The sequence below is a fragment of the Epinephelus fuscoguttatus genome, linkage group LG16 (genome assembly GCF_011397635.1).
Source record: "Epinephelus fuscoguttatus linkage group LG16, E.fuscoguttatus.final_Chr_v1".
NCBI classification, from domain to species: Eukaryota; Metazoa; Chordata; class Actinopteri; order Perciformes; family Serranidae; genus Epinephelus; species Epinephelus fuscoguttatus.
Window position 1 is genome coordinate 13515118 of NC_064767.1, and position 12298 is coordinate 13527415.

Here is a 12298-nt window from a genome sequence, read left to right on the forward strand (position 1 = left end):
TCAATTGGCACATAAAAAGTGGAAACAGCAAAAAATCTGACAAAAAGCTCCACATATTGAAAAACGTTTTATGCCTGCAGGAGGTGGGAAAGTTGGTGTATTGATAAAAGGTAAATGCATGCGAGTAAGTGCAGTGTAAACAGACTGAGCAAATAAATGATGACGTACACTCATGATGTACCATCATAACGCAGGCCACTGTGAGCTCTCTTTGTTGTCTATGGAGGCTTTTAACACGCTTATATATTCACACAGAACTGTGTCAAGAACACAGATCTGTAATATTAGTTGTTCCAAACTCTCTATTTCCATTGTCTAGTGTGCTCTTTGTTAATTTAAATCCATTGTTTTCCTTCGTTTGAGGTTTGACTGGCACTCTTTTAATTATGTAATCTTGTTGTGCCCTTATTTTCTGCAGTGGCAGTGAAAAAAGTAGTCCCACCTACTGCTTATATCAGTGAACTAACTCCCAATTTTCGCAAAACAGTGGTCGATGGAAAAGCAGATCAATTTGCAATTTCTCCTGCTGATCATCTGGAAATTTGGTTAAAATTTGCGTTTTGCGTTATGCTCCTTGTATTTTGTAGGCTGATGCAGACGTTAGCGTGGCCGTGGTTGCCTCGTCAGAAAGCCGGTGGGACTCTTTCATTACATTGTGGATTATTGTGGATAGGTAGCTCTCTGGCAAACTAACATTTACGATCCTGATGCGTTTTGCTGCGTGCGCTAATCTTTACAAATTAACACCACATGTATGATTTTTGATAGATGCAATTGCCAGAAGTAAAACGCTAATGTTGATGATGGCTATAAAAGGACTATACCATGGTTGCATGATGTAGCATCCCTACCACAGGGAAGCTGTAAATGTGTGCTTGGTGTGATGACATTCTTTAGTCTCATTTAGCAACCGCGTTTTTTAAGGCACATAAAAACTTTGGAATTCATGAGTGAGCTATTTACTGGCGTATTTTATGTCGTAGAGCAAAACGTAAAAGTCTCTCAAGCTTGTGATAATCGCAGACCTTATTTCAGCATCTAACTAAAAAAAGAAAACATTCGAAAAATCCATTGACTTCAAGATGAGGGAAGCGGGAAAGATAAAATGCAATTCATTTCCAGGTTTTACGATTCAGTCTTTTTCAGCACTATATACAACTGTTAGCCTGCACCACCTAGAGGACAGGGAAGTCATGACATGGGATGATGATGAACGTCATACTAATCTCCAGTGGATAATAAAAACACACATGAAAATACAGTTCTTCTTGCTGCTGTACACACCATTTGTTAGCTTTTAAACATTTTGTAAATGAATGTATCATTTATGTCCTTCTCTAAACACCTATGATCACATACATCCTCTAGAGCATCAGCAAGTGAACCCTCATTCAGTTACATAATTGTGTTGGTTTAATATGTAAAACAATAGCGTTAAATCACAGTCATTACACCAAACTACAGCTATAAAACAAACAAAAAAATTAAGATCTAACATTGACTGACTGTAAAACTGCTGAAGCTCAAGGAAGTTTTTATTTTGGGAGGCAGCAGGAGGCTGCTTCGTACTCTCCTCTTCATCTCACACATGCATACTGCATCAGGAAGGCCTAATGATGCAGAATGTATTGATCTTCCATTGATTAGGCCCAGGTGGTGGAAAACATCCCCGAGGCTGCCAAGACTTAAACTGTGAATATAATTAGCAGAAATGGTCTTTGTTTGGAGCTCTCTCCGTGAGGCCGGGCCTGTTAGCTCTCAGCCCCTTCACGCTCAGATGGTGGAGCAGACCTTCGGTAATTAGTGAAATAAATCACATTTTATTGCTGACGTGTTCTGTACCTATTCCCTTACACTCTCCTCTGCTCTGTAAGTATTTGTGGTGCTCTCTTGGAGCTTTTAGTTTGAAATAATACAATTCAGAATCGCTGTTATGAGTCGTGGTCAAATAAAATCTATTGTAAACTTTGACCTCTGTGAACCAGTAATAGAAGGGTTAGTTTACCGTCAAGCTATCTGTTCAGATTACCTGCCTTCATGCAGTTACCAAAGTAAAGTTTTCTGCAGTGAGTCATGTTGATTTTTACATTACAGCCCATTACATATTGGAGTTATCAGTATCACTGGTGTTGCTTTTAATAACCTGCGGCACCTATATGAAGAGGGGGTCACGTCTAAGGTTCGGCTTGTTGTCTCAGACTCTCAACATCCCCTTCATGTTGAGTTTCAAATGCTTTCATCAGGGCGGAGGTTTAGCCTTTAGTCCTTTGTCCCGTCTGCTGTCGCTTATCTTAACCAGCAGTGACCACTTACGTCCATGATTTACCCCTGACAGTGTGTGTGTCTGTTTTGTTGTACTCAAGACTACTGTCTGTATCTCACATTGCTCCTCAGGGACATTAAAGTTTACTTTACCTTATCTTAAATTATCCGTGATAATGTTTTAAAGAAATTTCATGCAACATTTATACCACAATTCAGAGTTTGGGGCGGGTTTGTCTGCACAGATCCTAACATCAAGGTTACTAAGTCAGCAGCTAGCAGCTAACGGTACTAACCTCATAATCAGTGCTAACGACAGCAACAGTGCTGACAGAGCCAACGGTGTTAGCCATGGGGAACCAGAGGGAGATGCTACACTTTTGTGATGCAGTGCAGAGCGCTAACCAATGCACTAATATGCACATGCGGCCGTAACACCCACCACAACAACAAACAGAGAACCTGGGATTACAACCATGAACTGTATAAGAATAATGGACGTAGTGACTGTGACGCCATCCATTGTTTTTTTTGGACAGTGTTTTGAAGCAAAGAGTTTGGCATTTTGACCGTGGCCATCTTTTTTTTGGAGCCAGATGTGACCATAATTTGATGAGAGACTGAAGCTGTGGAGGAGCGAGGGGTGGATCTGACACATAGACTATAGTGACGCCTCACAGGCAACCTGTCACTCAAGCAGCCCCGCCCTCATATATGTGTTACCTTGGAAATCCAGAGTTCTCGCGAGAGCACAATTTGAATTTGCTCAGCGAGTCACTCTGGCAATCAGTAATGATGCTCATTACCCATGCCGTTGGAGCCGAGCTGCACCAATCACATCGGTGTATCTGATATAGGCGGGCCAGAAGCGAGCTAAACAGATGACAACAGTGCTGCGACAACAAAAGTCCGGAATCAGTCAGTAAACATTGCAAGATGGCTACGGATGAACACCATTTGTTTGAAATGGCTTTGGCTGCTACAATGAACGAGTTAGACCTGGCTTTTTCTCTAAAAGAGGAACAGAAGACAGCGCTCGAGTCTTTCCTTTGCAAGAAGGACGTTTTTGTTCTTTTGCCAACCGGATACGGCAAGAGTCTAATCTACCAGTTAGCTCCACTGGTAGTGCTCTGGATACATCACCCCGTGTATTGTTCTGATTGGTCGTAGTGTTATCCAATTGCGTGCAGTGATATTTTCAAATGCATGCTTGGTGCCGCCCCTCGAGTTGGGCCATTTGCATTACTCCTAGCCAGACCCTAAATCTTTCTAGATTTGGGTCTGGATTTCCAGGCTATATACGTGTAACTTTGAGCCCTAATAAAATGTAATCAGGTTAGTTATGAAAGAATTCACCCACTGTACAGTTGTCATGAATGTAAAATTAGCTGTAGAGACCAAAGCTGTTTTTGTACCAGGCCGTAACCATGTTTTCTGCTGTAAAGTTTGGCATTTTTTTTTACACGAGAGTCCATGGGGATTTACCTCAAGCCTCAAGTGGCCATTTGATGAACTGCAGTTTTTGGCACTTCCACATAGGCTTCATTTTTCAGCCTTGAAGGTTGCTGCTTGATTACAACACACACAGAGGACGTCATTACTCCACCATATGTATTACGGCTGTCAATGAATATTCTAAATTCGAATTTAAATTGGAATTTGAAAAAAAAAAAAAAGGACCTTCGAGAGTGGGCGTTGGCCTGGGCCGCTGCACTGAATGCACTGCAGGACAGGTCAGAGAGGGGGGGCGAGTGAGAGGTCCGCGGTTGTTTATAACGTAATGTCATAGGTAATTGTTTTAATTGTTTTAATGTCAATAGTTTCAGTTGTTTAATGACAATGTGTTTTAATGTGTAGGTATGTAAATGTTTTCAAAGACGTTTATGTTGAAATAAAAATACCTACAAGTCATTATGTTTCCTTCTATTAATACATATACAAGTATTTTTCCTTGTATTAGTTTGCCCTCTTGTGGACATAATGCAAATAAAATAATAATTTTTGAATGGTTCGAACCTATGAGTTATTTTTAGAAGGAATATTCGAACGTCATTTTTGAGCAATTTTGACAGCCATAATATGTATTCACAGCAAATAGTGGTGTGCTGCTCCGTTAATGCTCTGAATGTTGCGCACAGCTTCTTTAATAAGGCAACAACAGATGCTGCACAATCATTCATCACACTGTAATAAATGAGCAAAAGCTGCTGCAAATTCTGTCATGTTGGGACAAAATAATGACAGCAACAGAAACTGTTGGGTATGAGTGAACATAGAGGTGTGTGTTTGTGTGTGTGTGTGTGTGTGTGTGTGTGTGTATGGTTTGTGTCTTATGGATGTGTTTTTGCATGTGCATTTACTGCATGAACGTGAAGAGCGGGGCATTAACACTCCTGCTGTTTCCCATCCCACTGGGACCATGTGTGCTAAAAACACAAGATAGTCTCATGATACTGCAAGACACTTTTGATAAAAGCATCCACTGAAAGTGTGTGTGTGTGAGTGTGAGTGTGAGTGTGGGTGTGTGTGTATGTGTGTGGGTGATGCTCAGCTGCTGGCTAACTGCTCTCTTACCTTCCACAGTGTTTGCTCTGTGACCTTCTAATCTAGCCAGAAGATGTTTGAAACATCCAATGTAACCTTCATCCCTCTCATTAGTCTGGTAACCATGGTAACTGGTGACACCATGGAAACTTCCCTCCCTTAAATCTCCCTGATAGTTCAGTGTCTGGCAGTAATGCTTTCTTGGGAATGTGCGTCATGTTTTTGTGACTCAGACAAAAGAAAGATCCCACACTAACAGCACTAACAGATGTAATCGTGTGTGTGTGTGTGTGTGTGTGTGTGTGTGTGTTTAGGTGTGTATCGAGACCTACATGTCCAGCTGTCACCAGCGCAGCATCAACACGGCGGTCCGAGCCACGCTCAGCCAGATACTGGGAGACCTGACGCTGCAGCTACGACACAGACAAGAGGTCACCAGAACAATAGTTACAGATACAGACACACACACTTAAACATGTACACACTGTGTGCACACTTACAAACTGAGGGTGGTACTGAATTTATGATGCCATTACACTATATCAGATACTGTGCTCTGGTTTAGGAGAAACAACACCAGGAGCACAGAATGAGGAGTTCAGGAAGCCTGGGACATTACAGTGTTCAAAACTGGGCCAGCTCTGTCTGCAGTGCTGAAAATCAAAAGTTGATTAGTTGGTTAGACAATCAACACAAATCTATCTACAATTTTTATCATTTATTTGAGTAATTAGTCATGTTTTAGGACCTAAACATTCTATTTTTCAGTTCCTCAAAGGGGAGGATTTGTTGATTCTGTCTGTTATATATTAATGTACATGTAAATGCATACTGTATATATACACGAGTACAACATTCAAACACCAAACTGGCACACAGTCACATCACTCTCTCACCTACACCATCACACCTGTGTTGACACAAACACCCCAGAAAGACACAGTCGCAGTAAACATCTCTCTCGCTGTGTGCTCCTCCGCAGGGTGCAGATGGAGACGAGGTGACTGCGCCGCCACTCCACAGAAGAGGTACGTCATTACCAGTGCTATCCTTCACCTCTGCAGCTCTTCCTCATCAGCTGGAGAGCTGTCATCACCTCTATTATATACGCATACACACTCAGAGGCCAATTTATTATGTACAACTGTACAGTCTGTTATAATTCACTACAACGGCTCTGCCATAAATTCTGTCTGTATAATGTTCAATTTTTGTAGACTTTGTCTGGATTGCATTATATTGAGTTGTGTTTTGTCCCTCCCGTTTATTATACATGAAGTTCAGAATAATAGAAACACCTCTGAGTATAATAGTGTCCGGTAGGACATTAACTCATGACCTTGATGCTTAATTCTCTCTCTGTGACAGTGTCAATACAAACTGACATTGTAGGCTCAATTAAAGTAGACTTTATGGCAGATACAACATGGTGTATTGGATTGCATTAGACAGATGTACCTAATAAAGTGACCACTAGTGTAACAGCTTCCCATAAGCATAGAGATGGAGAACTATATTGCATGAGAAGTCCTCAAAGGGTATGTTAAAGGAATACTTCAATGTTTTGCTAAATATGCATATTCTGATTTTCTTTTAGTGAAGTTTGCACAGCCTTAAAGGGGTAGTTCAGTTTTTTTGAAGTTGGGTTGTATGAGGTGTTTATACACATTCAGTGCATTACCTAGAGTCGATGGTGGTCAGCACTCCCCCAGTTTGGAGAAGCAGGCAGGAGAAGCGCCACGGAAGCTAAGCAGTGTACTGCTTTGGATGGGGGCAGCAGCGAAATGTTTTTCATCCACACACACAAAAAAAGTACCACCTAAAAAAAAAAAAATCAGTATTTAGTTTTAGTTTAACGTAAGTAAACGTTTTAACTTTTAGTATTTAGTTTAAGTCTATGCTACATTTAGAATAAATTTTCCTGCCCTTTCCAGAGTACTGACACTGTTATATCGTTCTGTTAAAACCACCAGACTCCTTTGGCGAAAGCAGTACTTTTACCTTGCAGAACATGAGAGTTGCTGTTCTACTGCTGTGTTATCTGTTGCTGCTTCAGCTCCCCGACCTTGGTCAGGAAGCACAGGGGAGATTTGTTTACCAGCAGCTGGAAAGCAACACACTGGAGCTCCTCTTGGTCATGAGAAGCGGCAGCCTTTATTAACAGAAAAACTGTGACCTATAGTACTCTGCACATTTACTGCTAAGCTCTGCTGCTTTCACTGTCATTTGCATCACCTGCTCACTCGCTCTCGCTTGACTGCTCACTCCATGCGCGCACACATACACACACTGCCGTCTCTCTCTTTAAAACACAAGACACAGTGACACTAACTCCCATGTTCTGAGAGGTAAAATTACTGTTTTTGTCAAAGGAGTCTGGTGGCTTTGAAGAGAGCAATGTAACGGCTTCGGTCCTCTCTTTGAAAGGAAAAGGAAGGAAAAATTCAAACTGTCGCCTTGAGCACACAGTTGCTCAAAGGGAACACTCCTAGCTGAAGGCAAACAAAGTAAAGCTTAGACTGCGGGAAACTGAGGCAAATCTGACAATGTAAAGATGAGTTTTAAAAGCTGCTGGGATGCTCTAACATACAGAAGATAAACCCGTCTGACTTTTATCATAAGATGTCTTTCTTTTGGTGGCACCTTCAGGATGAACTGTGTGTTATTTTCTAATATGAGGTGGGCATTCAAGCTTCATGAAGCAGCCAGTAGCTGTGGACTTCTACTCTTCTGTAGTGTTCAGTGCAAACTGTTTTATCGCTGTTATAAAGTCACTGTAATCACCAGTCTGCAGGCAGCAAGAGACGCCTTCACAGAGACTGGCAGGGCTTCTTTATGATACTACACAGTCACACACACACATGCACAGAGTTTAGATGGGAGCCTCTGCAGGCATAGAGAAGGACAGCTTAACCGAGATGGTATTGATTTATTTTATTTATTACAAAGAAATGAGGAGGTGTGAGAGAGACGAGGAGAAAGTAATGAGTTTTTTTATCACTTCATGTACATTTTGAATAAAGATAAAGTAGGTGCCATAAATTAACTTAATATAGTGTGTGTGTGTGTGTGTGTGTGTGTGTGTGTGTGTGTGTGTGTGTGTGTGTGTGTGTGCGCGCATTTGCAGATATTTCCCCAACCAGCCAGGCTCTGTGTGAGGATGTGGTGACGGTCCTGACAGTTTTCTGTGAAAAACTGGAGTCGGTGGACAGGTAACCCTGCAGTATTTCACTCCTTCACGTCATGTCCTTTCTTTTGTCGTTGATGTAATATTTAGGTGATAATTCAACTTGAGGCTTTTGTCCTTGAGTCATCAGGCTTTGCTGTAGCGTTGCACACCTCCGAGGAATTTCAGCTGCCACACAGGAAATTGATGATAATTGTCTTTGTGCCAGAGCAGCATTTGAAGGAACACAAAAGATGTTTAAACTTTAAAAAGATGTGTTGACAGTGTTGATAAGCTGCTGTACTGGTTTCCTGTCTCCATCACATATCACTCTTAGGGTGTTTTCACGTATAGTCTTTTTTAAACAAACTGAACCCGGTCCTATTTAAGTGCACCAAAACAGAAAAAGGACTCAGTTCTTTCTGTGTTCACATTGGTGGTTCTGCTTCTCCTTGCCCTGCGTCCTTGCATGTGTTACAGGCCAACGTGGTATCCTCTGTTTTTTCAAGTGTCCCAGTGCAATACCTTGTGAACTAGTCCTACACCACGGACTTGAAGCGAATCATACTCAGGGCCCCTCAGGAGGTGGTCTTAGTTCTCTTGGAGGCCTCACATATGTACAAAAAATGCTGAGTCACCGCTGTTGTATCTTTTCACCCTCCAGTGATAACCAGCTCCTGCAGCTCCTCTACCTGGAGTGCATCCTCTCCATGCTCAGCAGCTGTCCTCCCACAATGCACCTGTCCAGGGGTTTCACCGACCTTGTATGGTAAGACATGTCACTCCTATATAATCCTGTGTTAATAAATGTTTAGGAGTTACTTCATCTAACATTGTTTGGGGCAGCTGTGGCTCAGATGGTAGAGCGGGTCGTCCACCAGTCAGAAGATCGGTGGTTTAATCCCCAGCCTCTCCTGCCTGCATGTCAAAGCATCCTTGGCCAAGATACTGAACCCAAAATTGCTCCTGATGGCTGCTCCATCTGGGTGTGAATTGTTACTGAGCAGCAGGTGGCACCATGTATGGTAGCCTCAGCCATCAGTGTGTGAATGTGTGTGTGAATGGGTGAATGTGACATGTAGTGTAAAAAGCACCTGGAGTGATAGGGAGAGAGAAGGGTGCTATACAAGTGCAGTCCATTTACCATTTGTCCAGTTAATGATAATTTGAGATACCTTGGGTAATGTTATGTTTTATGCCCCCCCCCCCCGTTAACTAAACAGAAAACTATTCAAATTTTTTGCGCTGTTATCTATCATAATCCTAAAACCAATAATATCCCTCCTCCCAGGAAGCAGCTGTGTCCGTCCCTCGTTGCGATCATGGGGAATCCTGTCAACGACAAAACGATTGCTTCCCACCACGGCTACATGGGGGCGCCAGACCGCCTTTCGGAAAGACTCAATTTAGGTAACTGGATTCTGTAAGGAGTCTGTAATGTTCAACTGTTTCTAGTCTGTGTTTGGTGTTCAGCTATAATATTGAAGAAAGTTTGTAACTGTTTCACACATACTGCATTTGCATTATCATTTTAATATATGTGCTGTTGTGGTGCTGATTGACAGCCTTTTATCCTCCTACTGCTCTTAATTCTTGTGTCAATGATTGAAGAGATACCCTGTTGCAGGTACAAAGCCTCATGTCAACATTGTCATAGTTGCTGTGGAACAAGTCTATTTACTTAATCAGAGATAAAATAATCAAGGAGTTCACAGTCAGTCGCCATTTTGGACAAAAAAATCTTCTCCGCCAGGGATCGGTCAGGAGGTGGACTCCTTCGGTGGAGGAATATCCGATCAAGGCAGAGGGTCCGGCTGTTCCTCCAGCGCCCCCGCCAGGATTGCGCCAGTTGTGCGGACTGTGTGTTACATTGCAGCGGAGCTTGTGCGTCTGGTGAGCTGCGTGGAGTCGATGAAACCGGTGCTGCAGTCGCTCTACCACAGGATCCTGCTGTACCCGCCTCCTCAGCACCGCACCGAGGCCATTCGCATCATGAAGGAGGTGGGAAGAGGAGACTTTGTTGCTGACCACTTTTCAGAATAACTTTTTAGATTGATTTTCTACCTTCAGGCAGCCATTGATTTTCTTTCCACTTCATCGAAGTATAAGTTATTCATTATGTTGCAATGCATTTCTGTGTGTGTGTGTGTGTTTGTTTGTGTGTGTGTTAGATTCTGGGCAGTCCCCAGCGGCTGTACGACCTGGCCGGTCCCTGCATGGCTGAGCCTGAAACCAGGAAGCGCTCCTTCTCAAAGAGGAAGTCCCACCTGGACCTGCTGAAACTGTCAGTTCCTCCTCTGTCTTTGCTCTTTATTTGAGTTCACTGAGCTACATCTTGATGTCATTGATGGTGGTCCTCAAATAAAAAGCAAAATAATGTGTTCCCCCTGTTTCTGCTTCCTTCCACAGAGTGATGGATGGGATGACAGAGGCTTGTATGAAGGGAGGCATCGAGGCGTGTTACTCTTCAGTCTCCTGTGCCTGTGCTCTCCTCGGGGCACTGGATGAACTGTCGCAGGGCCGTGGCATCCAATCTGAGCAGGTATGCCACTGAGACAGAATGCTACAAACATTAAGATTTGCACTAAAAATAAATATATTAAGTAGAAGGACTTGGCATAGACGGATGCCTTTTTACTTAGCAAGTATAAAACACTAATGCAGCAGTTGTTTCTCAGGCTCGCCTCCTCCTCAGACGACTGGAGGATCTCAAAGACGGAACAGAGTCGACCCGTGAGTCCATGGAGATTAACGAGGCTGACTTCAGATGGCAGAGACACATCCTCTCCTCTGAGCAGGCTCCCTGGGACCCCAGCTCTTCCTCCTCCAATGCAGGCACAACCGGGGCCACCGAGCGGAGCCCTGACATCAGCATCAGCATCACCACTGAAACGGGCCAAACCACTGTGGATCTGGAGGCGGGGGAGTTCAGCGCGGGTCTGGGTCACACCACTCCCGAAGAGTGTGGAGAGGAAGCACGCATCCCCTCGCCCTCGTCCTGTGGCATCCAGGAGGTGACTAAACATGAGCCGAGCATGGAGTCGAACCAGGGGAGCCAACAGCAGGAGGTAGGAGTTGCGAGGGAGGTCGAGGGAAGAGGAGAGAAGGAAAGAGCAGGAGGGGGTGAGAGAGGAGCTGTGGTTCCTCCAGATGTGGTGCAGCGAAGTCACGGCCTCGTCTACCCCGACATCACTAACTTCCTGTCTGTGGAGTCCAGGACCAGGACGCACCATGGGGGAGGGTCACGATACAGCGAGAGCAACTTCAGGTACGTTTTTAAAGGTTCGGTGTGAAGGGTTTAGGGGCTTTAGTGGCAGCTAGCAGTGAGGACTGCAGATTGCAACCAGCCGAAACTTCCCCTGGAAAAAATTCCTTCAGCGTTACATTGTTCAGTGTTTGTTTTGTCCATTCTGGGCCACTGTAGAAACATGGCGATGAATACGGCAATCTCCATAAACCAGATCCTGTTCCCTAAGTAGATATAACCAGCTCTTTTTAAGGAAACAAAAGCACAACAACTGGTTTATTTTCAGGTGATTACACACTATAAAGTAAAATACTTATTGTAATTATTTTCCATTTCTGTCAATATGTCCCCCTAAATCTGACACACTGGACCTCTAAGTCAAATTATTGTAACATTATTGTGTTTTCTGTGCAGTTTAGGAACTATATTGATGCAAACAACAAAGACATTCACATAGTCTTAAGAATATCAACCCTGTTTGCTCCTGAATTTAATTTTAATGCAGAACTGAGGAGCTGTTTTACCACACAATGATACATTAATTTACCAAATAAATAAATAAGTAGATAAAGGAATCAATCAGAGTTGTTCCCTGTGACAAATTGCCTCTCGAAAGACTCTCTCAAACCAGTGGCTGCCTGAGAAGTAGGAAATCAATCTTCATTTCTTACAGTATGGCTTGAAAATGGTCATTAACAACTAATCTACCTGTTGGTCCATCAGTATGGAGGAACAGGACTTGTCCCGGACAGAGTTTGACTCTTGTGACCAGTATTCCATGGCTGCCGAGAAGGACTCCGGGCGGTCCGACGTGTCTGACATCGGCTCTGACAACGTCTCACTGGCTGACGAGGAGCAGCAGACACCTCGTGACTGCCTGGGCCACCGCTCCCTGCGCACCGCCGCCCTGTCCCTCAAACTGCTCCGCAACCAGGAGGCCGACCAGCAGAGTGCCAGGTTGTTCGTCCAGTCACTTGCAGCACTGCTGCCCCGGCTGCTGGGATTGGCTACCACCACGGAGGTAGACCTGTCGCTACAGAACTTCTCCTCCACCTTCTGCTCCGGACTGCAGGCTGGTG

The 12298-nt window shown here is 43.7% G+C and overlaps 1 protein-coding gene across 3 annotated transcripts in view; it reads left to right on the forward strand.

Moving 5' to 3' along the window:
• The window catches only part of arfgef3 (ARFGEF family member 3), a 71588-nt gene that overhangs the window by 19585 nt on the left and 39705 nt on the right, over positions 1 to 12298 (forward strand). For all 3 annotated transcript variants that reach the window (XM_049600143.1, XM_049600144.1, XM_049600145.1), the window contains 10 exons: positions 5121 to 5237; positions 5789 to 5834; positions 7934 to 8018; positions 8637 to 8741; positions 9264 to 9382; positions 9726 to 9973; positions 10144 to 10256; positions 10382 to 10514; positions 10651 to 11240; positions 11943 to 12295. In XM_049600143.1, coding sequence (XP_049456100.1) covers positions 5121 to 5237; positions 5789 to 5834; positions 7934 to 8018; positions 8637 to 8741; positions 9264 to 9382; positions 9726 to 9973; positions 10144 to 10256; positions 10382 to 10514; positions 10651 to 11240; positions 11943 to 12295 — 1909 coding nt within the window. The remainder of the gene's footprint in view (positions 1 to 5120; positions 5238 to 5788; positions 5835 to 7933; positions 8019 to 8636; positions 8742 to 9263; positions 9383 to 9725; positions 9974 to 10143; positions 10257 to 10381; positions 10515 to 10650; positions 11241 to 11942; positions 12296 to 12298) is intronic.